General features: G+C 44.9%; 2 protein-coding genes across 5 annotated transcripts; one reads left to right on the top strand and one right to left on the bottom strand.

Moving 5' to 3' along the window:
* The first annotated feature begins 1,324 nt into the window (after positions 1-1,324).
* fbxo11b (F-box protein 11b) lies at positions 1,325-13,628 on the top strand. Of its 3 annotated transcripts, none has more exons than XM_070990116.1 (22): positions 1,325-1,648; positions 2,871-3,034; positions 3,245-3,305; positions 3,547-3,691; positions 3,793-3,922; positions 5,289-5,372; positions 5,549-5,681; positions 5,837-5,943; positions 6,322-6,433; positions 8,142-8,248; positions 8,346-8,483; positions 8,573-8,790; positions 9,014-9,194; positions 9,563-9,685; positions 9,978-10,063; positions 10,203-10,279; positions 10,354-10,497; positions 10,643-10,753; positions 10,847-10,954; positions 11,064-11,172; positions 11,933-12,031; positions 12,151-13,628. In XM_070990116.1, exons 1-22 carry the CDS (start codon positions 1,561-1,563, stop codon positions 12,278-12,280), a joined length of 2,655 nt encoding a protein of 884 aa, XP_070846217.1. In that variant the 5' UTR covers positions 1,325-1,560; the 3' UTR covers positions 12,281-13,628. The 3 variants fall into 3 exon arrangements, with proteins under 3 accessions (XP_070846217.1, XP_070846216.1, XP_070846215.1); XM_070990115.1 differs by having other exon boundaries at positions 3,245-3,326; positions 3,550-3,691; XM_070990114.1 differs by having other exon boundaries at positions 3,245-3,326.
* Positions 13,513-24,219, bottom strand: msh2 (mutS homolog 2 (E. coli)). Of its 2 annotated transcripts, XM_070990113.1 has the most exons (16): positions 23,958-24,219; positions 23,564-23,712; positions 22,611-22,895; positions 22,124-22,270; positions 21,122-21,271; positions 20,240-20,373; positions 19,739-19,938; positions 17,605-17,714; positions 17,379-17,502; positions 16,435-16,585; positions 16,254-16,351; positions 15,908-16,153; positions 15,488-15,692; positions 15,163-15,410; positions 14,653-14,828; positions 13,513-14,558 (listed from the first exon to the last, which is right to left on the bottom strand). In XM_070990113.1, the coding sequence occupies exons 1-16, from the start codon at positions 24,163-24,165 to the stop codon at positions 14,382-14,384; spliced, it is 2,808 nt and encodes a 935-aa protein (XP_070846214.1). In that variant the 5' UTR covers positions 24,166-24,219; the 3' UTR covers positions 13,513-14,381. The 2 variants fall into 2 exon arrangements, with proteins under 2 accessions (XP_070846214.1, XP_070846213.1); XM_070990112.1 differs by having other exon boundaries at positions 17,379-17,714; positions 23,958-24,199.
* Between the last annotated feature and the right edge of the window lie 1,036 nt (positions 24,220-25,255).

Genomic DNA, 25,255 nt, shown 5'->3' with positions numbered 1-25,255 from the left:
GGGTTGCAAAAGTCACACTGTTCATCAGACATTCAACTGTTTCTCCTGTATTTTTCCCTCACATATACACTGTCTGTTTACCTTGATCTTTTTCCCCAATCACTAAAAATGCAATCACTGCTTCTGCTGACTGCTGAAAGGTGTGGTGAGAGCTCTTACATGCAGATCTTTTCCAGATGCAATTTAACGAGAGAAAAGACAAAACTCAAACTCCAGATAACAACCTCAGTGTGCTGCTGTGTCTTTAAGTGCTTTGTGATCACAGCCTAATCGTTTGCAGCCAAACAATGCCCTCTGGTGGTCCAATTACATAAAATGATACTAATTGACCAGACGTGTTTGTCAAAGTGATACTCCACCCAAATCTGTAATTTAAGACTCAGAAGCTCACCTCCTGTAATCATGGGAAACAAAAGATTGTAGTTCAGTTTCAGCTTAGAGTCATGTGAGTTAAAATGCTTTCCAATGGTACTGCATATGGTTAGTTAGTTAATTATAATTGATTAATACATTGGTGAATTCTAAATGTTTAATTCTAAATTGATTCATTCAATTTGGCATTTAAAAACCCAATATAAAAAGGACAAAGAGACCATTACATTTCACAGTTAATTATTCTGTGTTTGAAATATTAAGTAATAGTGTAATTATTAAATTGAACCCGAGAATTAACTTTAAAAAGGCTTTTGAATTTGTTGTCCCAACACATCTGCCCCCACACCCCCGGTTCATGTGTCTGCTGTTTTTAGATTCACATTTACAGTTCACTTAAAGATTTTAAAGACTCAAAACGTTTCTTATTATAAACATTTCCTGCAACATAATCCCACACTATGCCACTAATTTGCTCAGTAAGGTCTAACACTTATATTTTCATTAAGATAATATCAATCATAAATAAAATAATGCATGACTAATTTCAATTAGAGCATCGACAATTATACAAATTCAAGGTTGTGCTCTTTGTTGATTATTAAATGGTATTGCTTGTTGAAATGCGTTTAACCTTAAAGACTATCCCTTGTCAATGTGGAACACTACAAAATGCACTAACATGTTCCCTTATGTACCTGTGACAATAGGGACTAAGGCTGCAAAATGTACATAATTTGGTGACTGTGGAGTCCATTGGTGCGCCCATGCATTGATCAAATCGCCGCTTGACCGATCCCGAACCCCAACAGAAAGGTTTGTCAAGCCGTCTGATACAAGGTTCCCAATTGGCCGCCGCAGGAGGAGACTCTAAAACGCAATATGTGATTGGTCGAACGGACACTCTGCTCTTTTTTTCTCGCGATTGTTTCCCGTGTGAGTTAATGGCTCCTCCTGCTACAGACTGAGACGGAGCTGGCACCGAGAAGCGATACGGGGGGAGCTGTAACACCACGGAGGAAAAAAAAAAAAACAGCGATTACACCCCAAATACCAGCGGGTTTTTGATCGCAGTTGTTTGGGTGTATCTGGGAAAAAGGCTGTCCGGGTGGTAGCTTGGGTCGAGGGCTAAATTTAGAAGCGGGCGGTCGAGGATAGCAGTCTATTTTTCAACAACCAACTCCCCAGATGAACTCCGTCAGAGCCACCAACAGGAGACCCAGGCGAGTGTCGAGGCCGCGCCCGGTGCAGCCCGAACGGAACAACGGGGATAGAGGTAAGTTAGGCCGCGGTCAGCTCATGATTTAAGACGGCGCCATGCCAGGCCTGAAGAGCCTCAACATAACCCTCGTTTTTTGCTAGCGGCCTGTTCTCCCCACCTCGGGGCGGCTAGTTCAGCAGGAAAACCCGAGGCTTCTTGCTCTGTGGCTTAGGCCAGGCCGCGCTTTGTTTGGCTTGAGTGATTGGGGCTAGCTAATACCGCTAGCTAGCTTACCAGGTTATGTGGATGTTGGGGGTTGTCTTCGCCTAACGTAATGCGTATGTAGCTAAACGGTCAACATTAATAGCTCTTATTCGGGTAACCTCAGCTGGAGGCAAAAGGATCGACTTCACCCCCTCTAACCACAATCTGCGTGTCTGTTCGGCCGTTGCATTCCCAGCTGTCACTACCGATTCTGAGGGTGTAAATCTGCGGTGTCTTTGGACTGCCATTTTTGGGGTGTAACGTTAACAAAAACATTAGCAGCGAATGGGGGCAATGCTAGCTAGCTGCCCCAGCTTCAAGAGGCCACACAGATCAGCTGTGATAGATGATACGGTGTGATTTGGATGAATTCACCGTGTCCATTTTCTGCGCTTGTGACTGTAGTTTAAAAGCTAACGCAGCGAGCAGATTGAACCCATGTCCTCTTCCTTGTTCGCGGCGCTTGCTAGCCGCGGCTCGATTTGTTTACACCGCGGATTTGCAAGCTACGCAGTTCAGTTTTAGCTATTAGCCACACGTTTGATTGACTTCATCTGCGGCCCTTCCTTTGACAGCGCCGCGAAAGATGAGTCTGATTCTGCTCATGGAGAACCTAGACAGAAATACACACTGCTCGATATCTGTAGGGACTGCCTAGACATGAAAGACTGGTAATGTGGCTGCAGGAGGTGCATCTGCCATTATCAATCACTAACCTTTGTCTGCCTTACCAACTATCACCCTGTCTGTTAGCCTGCGCAGTGTGAATGCTGCATGTGAGCTGAATGAATACCATTGTGTCATTAATGGTAAAGAGTGTCAGTGGTTTTAAGTGTGTGCTCTAAATGCTGAAGAAATTAAAGTTGTGCAATTGAGCAAATGAGAGATGATTGGGCTCTTCAAAGAAATAGCCTTTTTTTTTTGTTTTCTATTTCCTCTTTAATTGCCTTGCCTTCAGCTGCAGCTTTGTGCTTTGACGTGCCTGTTCAGAAAATTGTGTATGTATAGGAAATCTGTTTGCCTCTCTGTCCAGATGAGGAGGCTCCTGCAGCAGCTGCAGCAGAGATGGCTATTGAGGAGTCCGGCCCAGGAGCTCAGAACAGTCCCTACCAGCTTCGGCGCAAGACCCTGCTTCCCAAGAGAACCGCTGCTGCCTCTGCCACCGCCTCTGCCTGCCCCAGCAAGGGCCCAATGGAGGTTAGACCGAAGCATTTTTTTGTGTATTGACTGCAGTGTGCATGTCTACAGGCGTGAGTGTATGAATGTTTGCGAATGAGAGGGAATTGGTGATTGATCGTGTCCTCCTCTGAAGGAACAATGATTTTGTGACCGCAGTAAATTTTGCAGTTGATTACTTAGAGCTCAAATCTTGGCATGAAGTTGATATCCTGTTTCCCCTCTTTTCAGGGAGCTTCCACTTCATCAACAGAGGCCTTTGGCCATCGAGCCAAGCGGGCACGAGTGTCCGGTAAGAGCCACGACCTGCCAGGTGTGTGTTAAATCTCCGCAACTGGGGCAAGGAGAGTGTTAGGTTTTTGTTGTTGTTGTATTTCCTTTGAATCTTTATTGATTTTTCTGTGTGTGCTGGCAAATCTTATTATTTTACAATCCATTAAGTAGCATGACTCCATAGTTTGTGTTTGGGGCGAAATATGTGTTGCCGAAAGCTTACATTGTCAGTGTTTGTGTTTATATTTGTGTGTTTTTAGCAGCCCCAGCAGAGCAATATCTGCAGCAGAAGCTTCCAGATGAGGTTGTTTTGAAGATCTTCTCCTACCTACTGGAACAGGACCTCTGTCAGGCAGCTTGTGTTTGCAAAAGATTCAGCCAGCTTGCCAACGACCCCATCCTATGGTCAGTGCTGCTAAGGAGATGGAAACTTGCCTGTTCCTTTGTTGAACTGCATTAAAATTCAGACAACTGAAATTTGTTTTATGTGATATTTAATATTCTAGGAAGCGCCTATACATGGAGGTGTTTGAGTACACACGTCCCATGATGCACCCTGAGCCAGGCAGGTTCTACCAAGTCAGCCCCGAGGAGCATGAACACCCAAACCCCTGGAAGGAGAGCTTTCAACAGCTGGTAAGTCTGCCCTCTTAGTGTTCTGTTTGTTGCTTTATCGTAACCTCGGAAGTGCTTAAAACTTGGTGCAGTTCTCCAAAGTCATATATCGCTTAGCAATAAAATCCATGCAACTCATTAAAGCTAAAAGACTTAACACACACACACAGTCAATAGCAAAGCAAAGTCTGTATACTTATTTTTGAAATGTCACAATATGCACTGGGAAAGAGGGAAGCTGAGTCGTCATTTGAGTGCATAACATGGTCAAGTACCTGGGAAAATGTGCTTGGTTAAGCAACGGCAAGCAGATAAATGAAAAACAAGTGTTGACGACTTGAAGTGCTTTTACTTCAACACTTCGTTAACCTCGTGTCCTTATTTTCTGGAAACACCAACAAGCAACAAGCCGCTCCATCAGATTTTCTCAAGAGCTGTTCCTTAGCCTGCTCTCCTGCTTTGATTTTTTCTTAATTGTATACACTTTATTTCTCAGAGGTTCAGTATCTCAATGAACACTTTCAGTTCGTCCACAGACAGATCAGTTTCATGTGATCACAGTTGTGTTCTAAGGCTATGTCAACAATAGGATGTGTAAAACTCCTAACCGTGGAGTTGATCTCATTATCTAATTATGTCTGGGCTTTCTTCAGACTAAACATCTGTTATGTTCCTCAGGCTAATGGGAGGCAAACATGCTTGCTTTATGAATTGTAATGAAGTAAGAAAATTCGATGTGAAAATGAAACACTGATCGTATTTTGTTTTTGCAAAGATCGCTTGACTCTTCTGTTTTTGCGGGGGTCCCACTTTTAGTGGCTTGTAATTGTGAGGTCTAGAAATTAAAGAACGCAGTGTTTTGCTGTTACATCTATCACTGAAATCTTTGTGAAATTTTGTACCTCCACATATGTTGTCGTTCTGTGTTGGTTAGTTTGTGGGTTGCGTACATTCATGGATGCCACTGGTTTCTATCTTGGTGTTCTGGGCTTGCAGGATGGGGCAGGAACCAGAAAAACATATTTCAGCTGCACAAAATTAGATTAATATTTTCCAGACATTCCCCCCTTTGGTCCTGAGACTTGCTAGATCATCTTACCTTAAGTTAAGTGTTCACAAGCTTACATGTGCAGCGGGCTGCAAGCGGTCACAAGAACCACTGATGTACGCTTATTATGGCACTTTCATGACACCTTGTTGTGTAGTGCATTCTCTTTGCTCTGTGTTTTCTATTCAAAAACCTTATGTAAACACTTTTTCAAAACCTTTTTTTGCTTTATTGTGGGAAAATGCTAAGGTGACACCCGGGTTGTTTTAGGCACAGCACAAATATTTGATGTGATCACCAGCAGCCTGTTTTGACCTTGGTGTTTTCTTGTTGTTACAGTACAAAGGTGCTCATGTAAAACCAGGCTTCGCTGAGCATTTCTACAGTAACCCCGGCAGATACAAAGGCAGGGAGAACATGCTGGTAAGTCAGAACCTCGTAGCTAAAGAGAAGGCCTTCAGGATTTATTTCACTTGCTATAGTACTGATATATATGCAAAGCACAGCTAATGTAAATACTTGCGTGCTTTTCAACTGCCTCCTGATGAATTGTAGGAGTGTATATTCTGCCTGACAGTGTTTGTGCCTTTCCCCTGCAGTATTATGACACCATTGAGGATGCGCTGGGTGGAGTACAAGAGGCCCACTTTGACGGTCTAATCTTCGTCCACTCTGGCATCTATACAGACGAGTGGATTTATATAGAGTCCCCCATCACCATGATTGGTGCAGGTAAGCATGTTGCCATCACTGAAAAGTGCTTAAGACATTACTTTAATGCTTGTGCCGCATGCAATCAATATCTCTCTTCAGATGGGATACGCTCTCAGCGGTGTTGTGTCCATATGTATGAGGGTGTTAATGAGTTTCCGCTGCTTTACCCTCAGCTCCTGGTAAAGTAGCAGACAAGGTGGTGATAGAGAATACTAGAGACTCAACGTTTGTCTTCATGGAGGGCTCAGAGGATGCCTACGTGGGATACATGACCATCAAGGTAAACACAGATCTTACCCTTCCCTCCTTGGCGAATCTGCCATGTCCATAATTTGGAAAGTAAAAATTCCTACCAAATTAACTACCAAATTTTGGCTAACACTGAGCTCTCATGCGACTCGTCTTCTTCTTGAGCTGGACACAAACATGGGCTTTGTCGCGATGCTCATGGCTTCCTAACAAAATCTGGGGCCACTTGTTAGTCATTTGATGTTGTTTAAATAAAAGCTAGAATGCTGTTTTCAGCTACTACAAGTATTAGTGGCAATGATGCCTCCAGCAGGGAGAGTCCAGCGTGGATGTGGTGGGTGGAAAGAAGCTTGATGTGCTGACAGTGAGCGCAGCCACTGTCTGACCTCTGCTGCTCCTCTCTCCTCAGTTTAATCCCGATGATAAGTCAGCGCAGCACCATAACGCCCACCACTGTCTGGAGATCACCGTCAACTGCAGCCCCAACATCGACCACTGCATCATCCGCTCCACGTGCACAGGTACCGCACACGCTGACCGCTTGTTACGGGGGGTGACCACAATAATCTGAAACCTGTGCCTGTACGGTCTTAAAAAACATAACAGTTGAATGCGCCTGTGGACATATGCAGCGTTAGCGTCACCAAAAAGGCTATGTCTTTGGTCCAGTTTGTTGGACTGTCAGCAGGATTATGGACAAACTGCTAGCCAGATTTTCATGGAACTTGGTGGAAAGTTGGACCATGGGCCAAGGAGGAACCCATTATATTTTGGTGCAGATCCGAATCATGGGGCAGATATACAAATTCTGTTACACTTTCAGTAACAATGGAGATATGGAATTTGACGCAGGTGGAGAAAATGCTTTACATCTTAAAGTCCAGTAGATGGTAGTAAAGTTCAGTAGTAGAAATATGATGATGAACCAGTACGATTTTAATATTGCCACAACTGTAACGGCACAGTTTTCTCAAACTAAGGTGTGGCTGTGAAAACAACTAATTATATTCTCACTAACATGTAAATGTGAATTTTCTGCAGTGAACTCCACCAGAGACACAGAGGGAAAATGTTGAACGGTGTGAAGTTTGTGCTAGCAGATTTGATCATAGAGCAGTGGATTGGTGGAGGTCTTTGCTCTTCTAGTCTTGCAGGATTGTGCGCTTGTGTGTACTCCTGTGTAACAGTTTACAGCAAAGGTTTTCTATGGTTTGGAAGGCGAACGCTGTCCCTGATTTTGATTTATTACTTCATGATCGGTGTGTTCATTATGTCCCAGGATGAGAGACTAAATCTGTCATTTGGGTCTTGGACTCCAAACCATAAAGCCCCGGAGCTGTTTTTTGGCAACTGCTTTTATTATGACGGTTTGTTCTCTCTGATGGAAAACAGGTTGTTAATTTGCAGTGGGGAGAAATCTGGAAAAATCAGTGACTGCTTGCACAGTATAAGTGACACTCCCCCTCATAAGATAAGATCATGTATTGAAGCCTAGTCTTAGTCGGGGCCATGTGACCTGGTGTCATGAAATGTCACATCACAAGTAGCATCGATAACACGTATTTCTTGGGGTTATTTGAACTGTGTTGAATCTTCCATCTATAAAATACAACCTTTGATATTTTGTTTCGAGTATTGTGTTACAGTTTATGTGCATGTCACACAGAAATGCTACTTTTCTCTCTGATAAATACACGTTATTCAGTTATGTGCAGGGTTTGTACAAAATCTTGAAAGTTTGGAAAATGCTTAGTTTTAATCATTATTTTTTCAAATGAGGAATAAGCCTTGAAAAATGCTTGATTTTCGACATAATCTTTTACATATTATTATATAATATTTTGAATTAAATGATCCCGTTGTTGTCTTTGTTTCCTGGTGTCAAAAGCAGCAAGCATTAAAAAAAATCACGATCAAAGCAAAGTTAATATGAACAGCTGGTTAAATGAGCAAACTGACAATATGAATTGATTGCTGTGCGTGGAAAGGAGTTCTGAAAGTTCTTAGATGTGATGATAACAAACTGTACGGATGAAGTATTGTTTTTGATATTGATTTAAGTCGTCATAAAATATTGCATCTTATCAAATGTAAGGATGTGCTTGCCTTTGCTTTGTCCATGTCATTTAAGACCCTCCGGGGTTTTTTGACCATTGGTCATTTGATTTGAAGTGATCACCACTTGCAGCCGGACTGGAGTGTGACTCTTGTGTTTCCTTCTGTGTTTAGTGGGTTCAGCAGTGTGTGTGAGCGGTCAGGGAGCGTGTCCAACCATCAAACACTGCAACATCAGTGACTGTGAGAACGTTGGGCTGTACATTACAGACCATGCACAGGTAAGAATGACTTTTCCCCCTTGATAGTAACACTCATTGTTTGCCATAAATGCACAATAACACACTTCTGACTTCATGCCTTGTTGTTTGTTTTTAGGGCATTTATGAAGACAATGAAATCAGCAACAATGCGCTAGCAGGAATTTGGGTGAAAAACCACGGCAATCCCATCATTAGACGTAACCACATCCACCATGGACGAGATGTCGGAGTGTTCACCTTCGATCACGGCATGGTAAGTCCCCACCAGCTGCGTCACGTCACGCATTTGTGCCGGAAGACGCATCACAGACCACCTAACACGTCCTCCGCTCTGTGTTTCAGGGTTACTTTGAGAACTGCAACATCCATAGAAACCGTATAGCGGGCTTTGAGGTGAAGGCCTACGCCAACCCCACAGTGGTGCGCTGTGAGATCCACCACGGCCAAACAGGAGGCATCTACGTCCATGAGAAGGGGCGGGGGCAGTTTATAGAGAACAAAATCTATGCCAATAACTTCGCTGGTGTGTGGATCACGTCCAACAGTGACCCGACGATACGGTGAGGACACCACACGCAGGACAGGATTCGTAGTAAACCTATAGAGGGGTCCGGGCTTTTTGGGTCATGACTGGTTGTAAAATTACATTACAATGAAGGCGGCAAACCACGTAAAAGTCCACATGGCTGATATCGATATGGACCACTAAAAAGGACATGGTTGTTTCACTGTTAGCATCATAGCATCTGTTCCAAGACTCATCGTTTTTTCTTTCATTTCCAGGGGAAACGCTATATTCAATGGTAACCAAGGAGGGGTGTACATATTTGGAGATGGCCGGGGTTTGATAGAGAGTAACGACATCTATGGTAACGCCTTGGCTGGAATCCAGATCCGAACCAACAGCTGCCCCATTGTACGGCACAACAAGATCCACGACGGGCAGCATGGGGGCATCTATGTGGTAAATACACTCCTTGATTTACTTGAAATATCTGTAGGATATCTGGTTAAAATATAACTCGTTTCTATTAAGTACAGATCATTTTTCAGTTTCATGTAAAAGCTTAGACTCACAGATGTAGACTGTGGGTATGAGCCTGTCATTGGGCTGTTTCCAGAATCCCCATCACTTTGGGAACCAACAACATCAGTACGGACATAAACAAGCTAGCAGCTATTACCTTTTCCTTTGCTGGGATTCAGGCATTTTACTTGCAGGCCTCGCCTTCCCTCATGCATGTTTTCAGACGATTGTGACTGATTTAAAGAAATACGTACACATACCTCCCGTCGGGAACGTTTGACAGCTGATCCTGCTTCGTGTTTCAGCATGAGAAAGGCCAGGGCGTGATTGAGGAGAACGAGGTTTACAGCAACACACTGGCTGGAGTCTGGGTGACCACAGGCAGCACTCCTGTCCTCCGCAAGAACCGCATCCACAGCGGCAAACAGGTAAAATGAACAAGGTTCAACATCGTAAAGCCTAAAAAATCAGTTTAATTTCCTCCTTTAGTTCTGCTTCCCTGTGTCACTGTGACGACACCGTACCTCATCACATTTGATGATGTTCTTCTCTTATTTGGACACAAATCCTGCTCTGTATAATTATTTGACTCTGCTCCTCTATGTTTTCCTGTCACCTCTCTTCTTCTGTGGTGGCTCGTGAACCAGCTTAGAGGCACATTACTGTATGTATGTTGAATCTACAGAGTGATCATCCGTTGTTATTTCTTTCTTTCTTAAGGTTGGCGTGTATTTCTATGACAACGGGCATGGTGTGTTGGAAGACAATGACATCTACAATCACATGTACTCCGGTGTGCAAATAAGGTAACGGCTTCCCCCGTCCAACTGTTTAACCGCCCAACACACAAAATATGAGACACTTTGTTTAAAGCAGATGATTCTGAGTGAAAACAGTGAAACATCCTCCTCCTCTGCTCCAATAATTGCTGTTGAACTTTGACAGGACGGGGAGCAACCCAAAGATCAGGCGCAACAAGATCTGGGGAGGCCAGAATGGAGGGATTTTAGTCTACAACTCAGGTCTGTATTCCTCTCTCTGTTCGTCTCGTGCATGTGTGTACGTGGACGTCTAATCCGACTGTTTAACGTTACAGGGCTGGGCTTCATCGAGGACAACGAGATCTTTGACAACGCCATGGCCGGGGTGTGGATCAAGACGGACAGCAACCCCACACTGAGACGGAATAAGATTCATGACGGCAGAGACGGAGGCATCTGCATCTTCAACGGAGGCAGAGGTGCTTTAACACGTTCAAACAGCCTGTGATTGAACCTCTGGGTTTAGATTCACATACTAGCATCAGGGACTGTTTTTACCTTTTACTTCAGTGTAATTTTGGTTCTGTGCTTTATCTTTGACCGATGAAATGTTTTCCTCCGCAGGTCTGCTGGAGGAGAACGACATCTTCAGGAATGCTCAGGCCGGCGTGCTGATCAGCACCAACAGCCATCCAATACTCCGCAAGAACCGCATTTTTGACGGCTTCGCTGCAGGTTAGCTTTCCTTTTTGCATTCATAATCGACTCCCATGTGCGCATGTTTGCGGCATTTCCCCTCGTGGTGCTGATTCTCTGTTCGTTCTCCAGGTATTGAAATCACTAACCACGCCACAGCCACGCTGGAGGGCAACCAGATCTTCAACAACCGCTTCGGAGGCCTGTTTCTGGCGTCCGGCGTCAACGTCACCATGAAAGGTAACCGCTGCTGCTGCCGCTTTATGGGCAGGAAAGCTTTGCCCGGTTCGGGTACAAGCTGGTTGTACGTGCCTTCTAATGGCTCTCCCCTGTTTACTTCCTCTGTCAGATAACAAGATTCTGAATAACCAGGACGCCATTGAGAAGGCAGTGAGCAGAGGACAGTGTCTCTACAAGATCTCCAGCTACACCAGTTACCCCATGCACGACTTCTACAGGTAACCTGCGTCGGATAGAAGGTTCAGAATGATGTTGGTGCATGTCTGGAGGGCTGAAACGACACAGAATTCACCTTCAGCTCTTTTGATAGCTGACTTATTTAAGGTTGTTTTTAAAGCAATAATGACAAACATTACAGAGTTCCAATAGTGAGGATTTGTTGCTTTTCTTTTGTGTCAGTTAATGAAATGTTTAATTGCTTTTGGACTGTTAGTCAGACAAAACAAGAAATTTGAAGACATCACCTTACGCTTCAGGAAATTTCAGTTTCTTCTGTTGAATGAACAATTCTCTAAATAATCAAGAGAGCAATAAAAAAATGTTTACAAAAGTGTTAGTCTCAGCCCCACATTTAAGAAATGATTCATTTAAAGGACCAGTGTGTCGGATTTAGGGGCATCCATTATCAAACTGAATACAATATTCACATGAGTATGTTTTCGTTAGTGTATAAATACCTGAAAATAAGTGTTTTCATTACTTCAGAATGAGCTTTTATATCTGCAGGAGGAGCAGCAAACACTGGCTCTGGAGAGCACTTAAGGTGTTTTCACAACAACCTCCTACATGCCTGCAAAGGCAGGGGTGAGGAGAGGGGTGGTCAGTTGGTTGCAGTCTGCAGCTTCACCACTAGATGCCACTAAATCCAACATACTGGTCCTTTAAGAAAAGAGTAGTAATTGCCACAATGCATTTGTCTTTGTTTTACTTTCCCTCAACTTGCTCTGTAAATGAATCTGTTTGGTTTTGTTCCTCCAGGTGTCACACTTGTAATACAACAGATAGGAACGCCATCTGTGTAAACTGCATCAAGAAATGCCACCAAGGGCACGATGTAGAGTTTATACGGCACGATCGGTGAGACCCTTTACGCTGCTTTCTGACAACCAGCTCTGTCCATTTTTAATATTATTTAATTAATCGTTTTCTTCCACTTGTTTGAAGGCATTCATAATCCCTGATATCTGTTCCTGCAGGTTTTTCTGCGACTGCGGAGCGGGAACGTTGTCCAACCCGTGCACGCTGGCCGGAGAGCCCACACACGACACAGACACTCTGTATGACTCAGCGCCGCCCATCGAGTCCAACACGCTGCAACATAACTGAAGGCGTCCGGTCTAGTTAAACTCACATAAGCATACAAACACATTGCATTGCACACAGACACACGCACACATACACACACACACGCACGCGCAGTTACATACACACATCCACTTGCAGCCATAAGGACCCAGAGAGACTCTGCGATTGTGGCGCTCTCAGACGGGATCGAGGTGAAAGAGGCTGCAGAGGAAGCAGCTTCCTGCCCGCTGCAGTCAGACGCGCTGCAGCGGCGGCAGGCTCCACCGGAGAGAGCAGCGGAGCTGAGGGGAGACCGACAGAACGGCCACAAGAGATTCCACTCGAGTATTTCTTACTGCAGTCTGTAGACAAAGAGAAGACGGTGAGAGGAGGGCTCTGCGGAGGGGCTGTCAACGGCGGCCTGCGCCGCTTTGGCAGCGCGCGAAGATCCCCCGCCCGGCGTTCATCCTCGGCTCCCGGCCCACTTCTGCTTCTTCTTCTTTTTCTTCACAAGAACTGCTGTCAAAGAGACTTCCTGCTTCCTCGCAGCTGTCATCCCCATTGGCTGCCCGGGCAGTAGTAACCAGGCAACGGATGGGTGGATGTTGCTCTGTTGTGTGTGGATAAAAGAGCAAGATTGTGTGTGTGTGTGTGATGGAGCACTTGGGCTTTTTTGTTTGTTTGTGTTTTTTTTAAATATGTTCCGATCAATGGATTTTATTTCAATGCTTTCTCATGTAGTTTTGTATTTTCAAGCAAAAAGCTGACTGTATTTGAATGTCTTTTATTTTATTATATATTATTATAATTATAATTATTATTTTTCTTTGGTAAGCGTCCCTCCTCCCACCCCGACACAGAGGCAAACTGCAGAAGCTCCAACGTCCCAGTGGTGAAGTTCTTTCTGTGAAAGAGAATCTCATTTAACACTAAAAACCCTCTCCAGTATATTAGCTTAAATGGCAGGTGGAGGGGCTCCACAGTTGTATAAAGGTGTGTATGTGAGTGCGTAAATGTGTGTTGTGTACAGTGAAAGTTGCGTGTGTGTGTGTATATATGTTTCTAAGTTGATGCAGTCAGTGTTTCGTGGAGAGGGTTTCAACAGGAGGCGTCAGAGCTCCTTTGAACTGGAACTGAAGAGTCCGTCTGCAGTCCCCACCCCCGTCCTCCCCCCTTCTCTCCCCCGTGTATCGTGGTGACTGTGGCTCCTCATGCAGCCTGAATCGTATGCATGTACCATAACATCTAGACTTAATATATTGTGAAGTATTCAATAACCATTATGTAGATGCTAGTTGGAATTCAAAAAGGGGTATACTTTCTTAGAAAGACGAAAAAAGAAAACAGGAAACTGGCCATTTCTAAGAAAATAAAACTTTATTAGATCAGAGGTGTCTGTCTTTAAATTCCCTGGCTGCGATGAAATTCACCAAGAAACGACCTCCGTTTACCTCCGTCAGGTATTGCAAAGGATAAAAACTGCTGCTCTGCCCAAACAGACCTTTATCTGTGATGTTGCAGATTTACAGCATTCATATTTATGTACATGTGACCTTTGACAAAGCGAGGAGTCACTGATGGATTATTTTCAGTGATCACAGATGTTTGGATATCAAGTGAACTTCAGAGGAGACTTACTGGTGACCTTTACAGAATAACTGCAGGACATTAAACAGGTTTGAAGTGTCAAAAACTGCCTACGGGTCAACAGAAGTCATCAGCTAAGATGTAATCAACAGTTAAAGGTTGAGTCTGACACATTCAGAGTATTGAATGTGTTATTCAGAGTTATTTCCATCTGGTGGCTGCATATTCATGTAACTTCACTCTGTTCCTCAGGCTGAGACCAGTTAGTCATCCCTCAGGTCATTACCCAAAGCTCATGACTGCTGGTCAGAGGGCAAATGGTCATGAGGTCATAAACGGAGTTATGGTTTTCACGTGTTCATACGTGATTTATGGGACATGCTTGGCTGAGTTTTGGGGTGTGCATCATGAGCACAGTGTGTCAAATAACAAACTCGTAGTGCATCCAGAAATAATTCTTTATTGAAAAACTATACAAGAGCGTTAGTGTGGTTCCCTACAGTACATGAACCTTGACCTTTGCTGGTCGCGATGAACACATGAATGCGAGCGAAAATCAAGCTGTTTTTGCAGGAGCGCAGCGCGCAAGGATCTCTCTGATGTACCTGTTATTTTTGCCAACGAGCTCCTGCTTCATTCTCCTGAGCTCTGCCTTCACCTCTTCGTCACTCATGGTGGCCGCAGGAAGTGACTTCACCTTCTCCAGAAAGCCCTGGATCAGGTGCTCCCCCTCCTGAAGGACAAGCGGTACATCAGCGTTACTACTGCAGCCGTTCAGTAAAGAGTTGTATATTTCAGCATGAGGTCTGCAGAAAACTGGGCCCTACTTGTTTGTCCATCCGTCGTCTCTTGGCTTCGGGCTCTTCCTCCTTCTCCGGCTGCTCCCCTGCAGGTTCCTGGAACTCCTCCAGCTCATCCGCCTTCTCCTTCGCCATTGCAACCACCGCCGGTGGGAAGCAAGCTAGCTCGGCAACGTGGATCCCAAAACTCTGGTCACACACACCTGAACACAGTCGGGGGATGGGTCAGTTTGGACACTTGGTGACACTGACTGAATCACATTCATACTTATTACCCTTGTTCTGTGCATTTTCTATTTTTGGTTGAAATAACTAATTTTAACTATTGAATGTCACTAGTAGAGTGATACGAGGCAGCAGAGAGAGAGAGGCTGAGTGTTTTGCATTGAGCATGTACAAATTACTGCAGCTTAAATCTGATGTGCAAGGTAAAATTGTTGTTTTTGTCAATGGAGTCTGGTGGGCTGAGAGGCCGGTGCTCTAGTGCGACACGAAGTGGCAGTGGATGTAAAAAGAACCTTTAAAGAGTGTGCTGACCTGGTTTGACTCTGTACAGCATGGTGAGGGTGTTGTGGGAGGTCAGCGCCGTGACGTGCAGGTTGTGGACGGAGGGCTGCTGCGCCGCCAGCACCGTCAGCTCGTGGAAATGAGTGGCGAACAGGCAGAAGCAGCCAATCTTGGAGGCGATGTGTTCGCTGATGGCCCAGGCCAGACCGAAGCCGTCGTACGTGGACGTGCCTCTGCCGAGCTCGTCGATTATGATCAGCGAGTTCTCCGTGGCCGAGCTGGAGGGGCAGGCACGGACGATGAGAACAGGCTTGCGTGTCATCATAGTTAAGCACGAACAGGCGTTTGTTCTTACCGCAGAATGGCAGCTGTCTCCAGCATCTCAGACATAAAGGTGGACACTCCTTTGACCTGGCTGTCTCCTGCTCCCACCCTGGCCAGGACGCTGTCAATCACACTGAGCTCCGCCTTCTCGCACGGCACAAAGCAGCCGATCTGAGCCATCAGAGCGATGACACCCACCTGCCGGATAAACGTCGACTTGCCGCCCATATTTGGTCCTGCGGGCAAGAAGAGAGGAGAGCTGTATGAAGTGCATCGTGATGGTGAGGTACAACAGGAACTACAGAGACACAGACGAAAGTTTTTTAAACAGATTAGAGTTAATTTATTATTTATTTAAAGTTGGATGATGATAAGACCAAAGTCATTTCTTTAACTGTTAAATATCTTTAATTTTCTTATCAAAATAACTGAAGTCCAAGTGTTTTGGCACCTGTGATGATGTAGAAGCTCTTCTCTCCCTGGACGAAGGTGATGTCGTTGGGGATGAAGGCGGTGTCCGCGTCCGTCTCCATGCAGGGATGTCTGGCCTGCTGCAGCTCCATGCGCCTGCAGCCGTCCGCCACCAGGCGCGGTCGAACGTAAGGCACGGGAGCGGAGACGGACGCCACGGCAAAGCTCACCACCGCGTCCAGCTGCGCGATCACGTCGCTGAGCGTCTGGAGGGGATCCACGTAACCTGGTGGTTCAAAGCGATCAATGTAGATTAAATCAGTCATTAAAATGAGTTCCAGATGATGAGGAGATCATCAGTTTACTTCTGTCTGAAGATTCCTCACCTGAGGCGATGTTGATGATCTCTTTGACGATGGCGTTCTGGGCCTCCTCGTACTGCTCCCTGTTTTTGGTGTACTCCTCATTCAGAGAGCTCAGCTTGCTGCGGACACGTCGCGTGAAAAAGTGCATGAGAGAAAACACGGTGGGCTGACGCGGGGCTGATTTTGGGCGCGTGAGACCAACCTGTTCGTGAAGCGCACGCCATTCTTCTGGACATCCAGCGTGGTGAATTTCTTGTTGTTCCTCAGCGTCTTCTCCTCTTTGCAGGTGACCCTCAGGTAAAAACCCAGCATGGCGTTTGACTCCAGCTTGACCGTCTTGCCGGCATCCAGACCTGAAACACACCACGATGAGCTCAAACTGAATCTCAAACAACATTCAAGCATTTAAAGCAAACATTTATCTCCATCCGACCAACTTCTACCATTTATCCGGCTCTGATTCATGAGAAGTAAGCTGCTGGTTCGAGCCCTCCACTGGCTGTCTATTTCAGTCGGCATCTGCCTCGCCTTCTACCTCTTTTAGTGAGCACCATCGCTGCTTCCTGGGACAACTGTGATTAGCTTAAAGAAATACAAACAAACCCTCTACCAGATGGTGTTATGGGCTCAGCCGGAGCTTTCTCCAGCGCTGCCACAGCACTAAAACGCAGTGCGGAGGTCAGTCTGTCTATGCAAGACGAGGGTCGCTGTAGCAGCAAGCTACATAAAGTCTGGATTTCAAAGCTGCTCATACGGTTGAGTCCAGCGACCATGCGAAGGAAACTGATTTTGGTTTGTACTCATGAGTTCATTCTTCAGGTCATTTCCCAAAGCTCATGACTGCTGGTCATAAGGCAAAAGGTCACAAGGTCACGAATGGAGAGACGGTTAGATGAAATGATTTAAAAGTGATGTAAGATGCTTCGAAAACTAATTATCTTTGTTTTCATTTAGGTCAGATACTAAATATTAGAGTGGAAGAAGAATAATTTCTGGTTCATTGCAATTACTGTTAGAGCAGCATTGAAGTCCACTGACAAGCACGAGTTTCCAATGCATGTGGAAGTGTCAAACAGGCCACAAACCCTCCGCTCGTGACCCCCACAAACACAATTACTGCATTGTTTTTTTTGTCTGCTACAGCACCTAGCTCTCTGGCTGCGCTGCTCAGCACAGCCTGCATGCTCTTCTCCAGCACGTCCATCTTTTCTCTCAGCTCGGTCAACGCCGGATCAAACGACGCCTTCACCAGGAACTCGTGGTGATCGACCTGCACGTAACACGCAAGAAAAAAGACGTGTGAACACCACGTGAGATTGACAATATGCAAATATCCTGCACAGAACTGTAGTCTTAATTGTACAGCAAAGACCTGGTTCATGTCCAGAGTGGTTTCAATCATCTCCTGGTACTTAATGAAGTCAGTCTGCAGGTCCCTGAGAGGAGAGATGAACACCGCCTCCAGAAGAACCTGGTAGCTGCCTACAACACACACAAGTCAAAAAAAGACATATGAATGAATGTCCTGTATGCATGTAGGCTACTGATGCATATAATGCACGATCAGAGGGGTGAAAGGAGGCCCGTCACAACCAGAAAATCCAGGAACATCAAGCCTGGACTGTTAATGGACAAATCCAGGTGGGGTTTTTGTCGTATGATCATATTGTTCACGTGCTGCGATGCACGGGGGAAACCTCCAGCTGCAGCAGCATCTCAGCTTTGTGCTTTCAAACGTGAAAATATTTCAAAATATATTCATATTTTCAAAATCTAAAAAAAATATTTTCAAGTGAAATTAAAGCTTCAACTGCTTTGAAGAAGAAGATCATGTATGCAGGGCACAAAGAGCAAACAAAACTGATCATATTTGCTGTGACTTTTAATGTGGAACCAGCTGATGTGCCTAAACCTACAAAATAAAATAACTGAGGTGTAACTCACTCTTGCAGAGACTTCACACAACCAGTTGTGAGCAGCCTCATCATCATCAACACCACCATCTGCCATCGGACGCCTCGCCACAGAGAAGCAGCTCCAGTCAACGCAGAGGTTAGTGTGATTTATGTGTGCAGTAATCAAGTATAGCCAGGAATTAAGTCATTTTTAGCAGCCTGTGTCCTGATCACGTTTTTTGCCCCAGAGTCCGAGTCCTTTGATTTTGAGTATCTGCTGATACCGAGTCCCGATCTGATACTTAATAAAACATGAAACGAACTAAGAGCAAAGAATAAGATCCAGGATGTCCCTTATTTTTTTTATTTTTTTTTACCAATGACTCTTATATTAACATGTAACACTTATGCACAATTGTGCATGCATGCAGTGCAGTGTATTGTAAACTTCTATGAGGTAGCTTGAATTACAGTCTCAAGTCAGAACAGAACACAGTAATAAAATAAAATTTTCTTCACATTAGGAATAGTGCAACATTACGTAAGGGATAATGCCCGACGAGGTGTCCATTATCAGAAATGAAAGGACGACACGAAGGCGTGAACCATCCAACGCGAATGAATGGACTTCGCTTTCATTTCTGATAATGGACACCTCGAAGGGCATTATCCCGCTTATACCATGGTCACTTACGAAAGAAATAAATATAAGTTTTTCACAAGAAGCGGCTGAGTGGACTATTTAACATCTCCCGTTGTGACGTGTTGCCAGGTAAACGGCTCCGGCCGCAGAACCTGCAGCTCGGTCGGCCGCAGCTGTTATATTAGGCCTAATCAGTGGAGGGAAGCGAGATGATTGCTTCATTTCAGAGGGCAAGTGCACCTCTTACCACTTGTGTGAGTCCTCTACTGTCTTGCCGTTGTGATAAATAAACTGTGAAACAACGTATGTCAACGTTTGTTCTGAGTTTCTGTTGCCACGGTTACCAACTAGCGTTTGAGCCAGCGCAATAATTTAGAACAATCAGGATATTTGACCGGAACTTTTTTTATAGGTGTCCACAACACTTTTTAACGGACACCCTGCAGCCAATCAGAATCGAATATTCACCCAGACCATGGTATAAAGACTCAATAGTCTAGTATTAAAACAAATAGCTGCTTAACTGAAAATAGGTATCAAAATATCAAATGCAAACAAATGAGCAAATAAAAGTGACTTATCAAGTGGCCTAAGGCCAGTATTGTGCTTTTTGGAACTGCACTCCTAATTTGTATTCTCAGTGCAGTGTATTGAGGTGTTGTATCAAGTTTGTGGTGTTAAAAGCAGCTTTGTCATTCCCACCTCTCAAGATCCCGAGCTTCAAAAGAAACTGCTGCGTGCTGGGTGTAATGGCTTCCCTGATGTCACCACGAGCTTAATGCCGCCGAGAGATCACAGGAGTAAAGTCGTGTTTTCATGACTTCAGCGGCTCGCTGCTGATTCACAGGAATCTCAAACCTGTTAATCGTCTTTGGCCTCAGGTGCAAAAGTAGCACCTACACACCGCATCAAAAGTGTACCTAATAAACTGGCCCCTCAGCGTATTCGAAATATAGCTCTGTGCGCACCTGAGTATCTCTCCAAGGCCGTGGTGAGGGCAGGGATGTGGCTCACAGCTTGGTAGACCCGGTAGCAGTCCTGCATCGTCGCACTGTGACGGTGGAACTTCTTGGCCAGGCGGTGAAGATCAGGAAAGCGCCGCAGCAAGTCCTCCTGACAGGTCTGCCTGAGCTCAGAGTCGCACACGAGGCTCTCCACCATGTCCAGCCTACACGCACAAAACGCACGGTTCACTGTAGCACACTGTTATTTCAAACGACGGTGTGGACATTAGGGACGTCCCGGGCTTTGGCTGGTTAATTAGCAAGAGCTGACGCGACCTGCGGCTGGGGACGTTTTAAACAGAGAGCATGCCAGCTGCAGATGAAGTCCGTACACTGCTCTTTGCGAAAGCCAAAGAGGGGGAGGAAAGTGGAAGGGAGCACCGAGGAGAGCAGCGCTGCAACGCTCGCAGGAACAGATCTGTAATACATGACTCAAGCGTCTCAGAAATATCACCATTGTATTACCTCTCCTCTATTTTGGTTTTGTCCACAAGTGGTTGTTTGATCCACTGGTTGAGCAGTCGTTGACCCTGCGGCGTACGGCACTTGTTCAACAGACCGGCCAATGAATGAGCTCCACTGGTGTCATCAGGCGATCCCTGAGGATGCAGACACAACAGGGCGTTTCAAAGCCTTTAACGTGTTATGACGACGGATATCTCACTACTGCTGACGTCAACAGTAAAATTATGGGATGGGCGCAGTCTACAGGGAACTAAAGTACATATTGGCAGTTGTATTTACCTCCATTTAAATCTTGTTTAAATTGTACACATGCACGGGCATACAGTCCCAAAGGTAAACCTGTAAAACTACATTTGTAACAAATGCAAACCCCCCGAGTGTTTGCACACCGTCAGCATGTCAATGAAAGTGTTTGTTTTGACTCACAAACTCAGACTGTTATAATAAGTGTGAGTGAGAAAATTATGGAACTGATCATTGCAGAATTAAGACCTTTTGTTAAAGCGTAAGATCTGTTTCATTTAACCAGAAAAAGTTATTCGGTCACGCTCGCCGAAGCCACCAGACTCCATTCACAAAATCAGCAATTTTTCCATCGATGAACACACATCGTTCAACAAACCTTCAAACCACTTACATTTAAACATCTACACAGGCTTAAATGTCTTCAACACATTTTCCCGGTCAAGAAAAACAAGCAGTGCAGTGCTTCCTGTGCAGCCGCTCTGCAGTGCGAATATCAACTTTCACAATCGAACGTGTGGATTTTTCAATAATTCGAATATACATTTTAAAAAAGAGAGAAAGAGGTTTCCTCAGAGATTTGGGTGAAGTGACCCAAAGCTGCTATGGCTGCTTGAAGAAACTGTGGCCTCCACTGACCTGGAAGAGGTTAAGAGCCCTCACGGCGGCGTTGTCCAGCCTCATGTACTGACCCAGGTCCAGAGTGGTCAGACTGAAGGAGTTGAAGTTGGACTCGTCAGAGAGCAGCTCAAGGAAACGCACCACTGCAGCCAAGCACGACATAGCCACCTGTGAATGAAACCACATTCAGGCGTTTCAAATATTGAACTTCTCTACCATTCTACTCATTTTATGAACCCTTTTGTTGCAGCTTCTGTGTGTGTTTATGAGCAGTGAGCACTGTGCCAGACTCTATTTAAAACATGACTGTTTGAATGTCACGTTGCTCGTTAGTAATCAGTCATATGGAAACTTGGGAGGCAGTTTGGTCTTGTGTGCTCTGGTTAATTTGAGAATTTTGTAATAATTTTATCTAAATGAAATTCGACTGATTACAGTTGCTCCTTGTGTTCTTCAGCACTGTTTCAGAAGAAGGAAATGACCAGAGAAAAAAGGCGAACCAGCTTTTAAATTTTCTTTTGTGGGCTGTGTGGTAGATCTAATTTAGGCTAATGTGCAGAGAGGTTCATGAAAAATTTTGGAAAAATACTCTTTCACTTTCTCACTTAGGTCTCATTTAGACGCATTCACACCTGGAAGCTGCCCAGTGCGAAACAGACTCATCTGCTGGCCACTGAGCAGCTCCTATAGAGCTTATAGGTACCACTGCTTTTTGCTTACGTTGGCATTTAAGCGTTTAAGTGTCAGCAGAGAGACTTCAAAATGTTAAATTCGAGAATGGAATCTGGTTTGGTGATAGGCGCCAATTCGCAGCCGCTCCCAAATCACTGAGAAAGACTGTATCCTCTTTTCTAAGGTTTAAATTCCCCTCTTGGATCAGAACTTAGTACCGTTACTGTGTTCTCCTTGATGGTATCGTGTGTGACGGGAAGCTCTGGTGACTTCAGTGGAATTACTGCGTTTCTTACTCATCTCAGGTGATTGAATCCTGCATGTCAGAGAGCTCTGTGGTTTGTTCACCTGTTTGTCCAGCTCAGGTAACGTGTTGCTCGCCACAGTCTCTCCTCTCTTGGCCCTCAGCAGCCTGTTGAGATCCTGGACCATGTCCTTGCTGCTGAACTCCGCTCTTTTCCTGTCAGAGACCAGCATGCCGCCACGCTGCACCACCTTCACGAACACACAACAAGGTCTTGTGCATGAATGACTTGTCATGGAAAAAACAACAAGAAAATTTGACATTTGAAGACGTCTTTACTCAAACATTAGCTCTGATTAGCTTTCCCTTCTTTGTCTTTTCTGATCGTGAACTGACAAAATGTGAAAATTTCAGGTCTGGGAAATCATGACAAGCATTTTTCACTATTTTATAGACTAAACAATTAATCAACCAACCAAAAAATATTTTTGTGAGGTAAAAACACTGTAGGAGATGGTTACTGATTTCAAAAGGAACAGGACAATTATGCATGTTAAGAGTCCAACACAGCAGGTGTTTGTCCCCGCGTACCTCCCGTAGTTTTGTGCCATCCGCGCTGCCTTCCCCCTGAGCTAAGAGACACTCTTTGGGGCTGATTTGGACGAGCAGGGACTCCAGGTTGGAGAAGATCTCATTGTCCGGGAACTCACACACTCCCATGGTCCTCTGGGCCGCGTCCACGTAGCCGACCCCGACCACGCGCTGTCCGTCAGCTCCCGTAGCGAAACGCACGGCTACGACGCCGGCGCAGCCCTCGGCTCCGGTTCCACCGCCAAACAGAATCTCCTCGAACTGAGTCAAGTTCCCCGGAGAGGCCTGAGGGTTCAGATGATTGACAGAGAGATGATAACAAGCCTTTTTATTGGTTTATTTAGCTGATTCATTGCTAATGAAAATAAGTGTCAGCTCCAGCCGTGTTTTCATGTGTGAGGGGTTTTTGTCTGACGTGATGCTCTGGAGCGGCACAGCTCACTGTCCTGATCAATCTCAGTCTAATGACCTGTGAGCCTCGGAGAGTCTGTTGCGTAATACGCTTTCAATTCATTTGGGTGTTAATCCTGTTTGGAACTAAGAGGAAGTCTTGAAGGACAAACAGAAGGACAAACAACATGGTGTCTGCGAATCTGCAGGAAACTCGCCCCTCAGCTGCTGTGTAGGAATATTTAACTCTTTCTGTGCTGTGGCCTCATCTTCTGTCCTCCTCTTCCAACTTTTTCAACCGAAAGAGAAGCTGCTCACAATCTTCTTGCGAACAGCAACAGTAATACAGTATTGTTCCCAGCTTTGATTATGTTAGGATCCTTTGGGAAGAAGCTCATTTTAAAGCAGGAACTGTCGATATAATGCACAGTGAAACTCAGACGATTTCATGTCACACATTTTATATTTGTCTTATAACACTGTGGGACCGTGATGGACGTGTGTCTTTGTAGATCCATACTTACATCTAACCAATTCAAGCATACACTTGCTGAACACAGTACCTTGTACTCGAGCTTCCAGTCGTGCTCCTTGCTGCTCTTGCTGTGGTTCTTGTACACCTCCACTCTGTACTGCCTCACCAGCAGCAAGTCTTTCACAAAGGCCTCAAAGTTCAGCTTGCTCAGGACCACGCTCTCCAGCTTGCGACTCCCTGTAGACCAACATAGTCACATTTTAATAGGAACAACCTGTGAGCCTACATATCCTGCAAAGCTCCCACTGAAGCAACACACAGTGGCTGGCTTTAGCCATTAGCTGCAGCTAATGCATGCATGTGTAGCTAGATTAGCTTGTGGCTACATCTAAACCGCGGAGTAAATGCATCAACAACACGCAAATGAATTAACTTGCTAAACGGGAGACTAGGTACTTAGTTAGCTAGGCTATAGAGATCACCTGAGCCCAAGTATTTGATGACCCCATTCGTCTTGAACACTTCCTTCGCAGCGAATATGGCGTCTTTTCCGTGAACGGTGTAGTAGTCGTTACGGTCGAATATCCTGAAAGTGGTGTCCGGTTTCTCCGGCATGGAGAAAATGAAGTTTAGAAAGCCATGTTCGGCTGCACTGTCCATTGACAGGTTCTGTTTCGGCTGCACCGCCATGCTGGAATCTCCCGCCACCACTGTAGCCAAACAGGAAACTACATTCTTCTTCGTTGTGTTAATTGACGATTCGCAAACCAACGTAAACGATGTATACCGCCACCTAGTGTATCGGAGTGTTGGTTCGTTGTATTTCTCGGTTCTTGTTACACCACTGGTGTCTTCAGGTGATCCCTGGCCTGGAGGACATAATTCAAGCGTGTTTCAAAGCCCTTCAACCTTCAAAGGCATGCTATGATGATAGATATCTCTTTACTGCTGATGCCTGGGAAGAAAAAACAACCTCAACAACAAAAAATGCATTTTTGATGATTATCATTAGCACATATACACATTTACCAAGGACACTGTGACATGCACAGCAACATGAAGTGTGTCAGCAGGTGCAAAATAAAAGGCTCACTCTCAGGCTAGAACTTTGCATAGTTTTGTCTTATCACGAAAAACTAAAGAAAATATTTTGATTGTGCAATTCAGGGATTCATTTAAAACCTTGTCTTTTTATTTATAAGTTGCATTAACTGTGGTCATTTGATTTTTAAGGATTCATTTGGATTGGTCAGTTGGTTGTGCCACCGTGGCATCTCGACCGTTTATTCCCATCATTGTATCACCTCTCCTCGATTTTGTTTTTTCCATGAGTGGCTGTTTGATCCACTGGTCGATCAGACGGTGACCCTGCCACGTACAGCACCTGTTCAACAGACCAACCAATGAATGTGCCCCACGGGTGTCTTCAGGTGATCTCTGGAGGACATAATTCAAGCGTGTTTCAAAGCCCTTCAACCCTCATAGGCATGCTATGATGATAAATATCTCTTTACTGTTGCTGCCTGGGAAGAAAAAACAACCTCAACAACAAAAAATGCATTTTTGATGATTATCATTAGCACATCTGCAAAAGGACACCGTGACATCCACAGCAACATGAAGTGTGTTATGTAGAGCAGTAACCCCGGAAGAGTCTAGTAACCTTAGCTTTGAAATATTTTCATCATGAAACAGTGTGACACAGATCTCTGTGTCACAAATCTAGCAAAATATCCAATGATACTGTAAAAAAAATGCAGCCTTGAAACAACAGATGACC

This window comes from Chaetodon trifascialis, chromosome 21, assembly GCF_039877785.1.
Source record: "Chaetodon trifascialis isolate fChaTrf1 chromosome 21, fChaTrf1.hap1, whole genome shotgun sequence".
Taxonomy (NCBI): Eukaryota; Metazoa; Chordata; class Actinopteri; order Chaetodontiformes; family Chaetodontidae; genus Chaetodon; species Chaetodon trifascialis.
The sequence above is the reverse complement of the archived record's forward strand: the minus strand, read 5'-3'. Positions and strand labels throughout refer to the sequence as shown.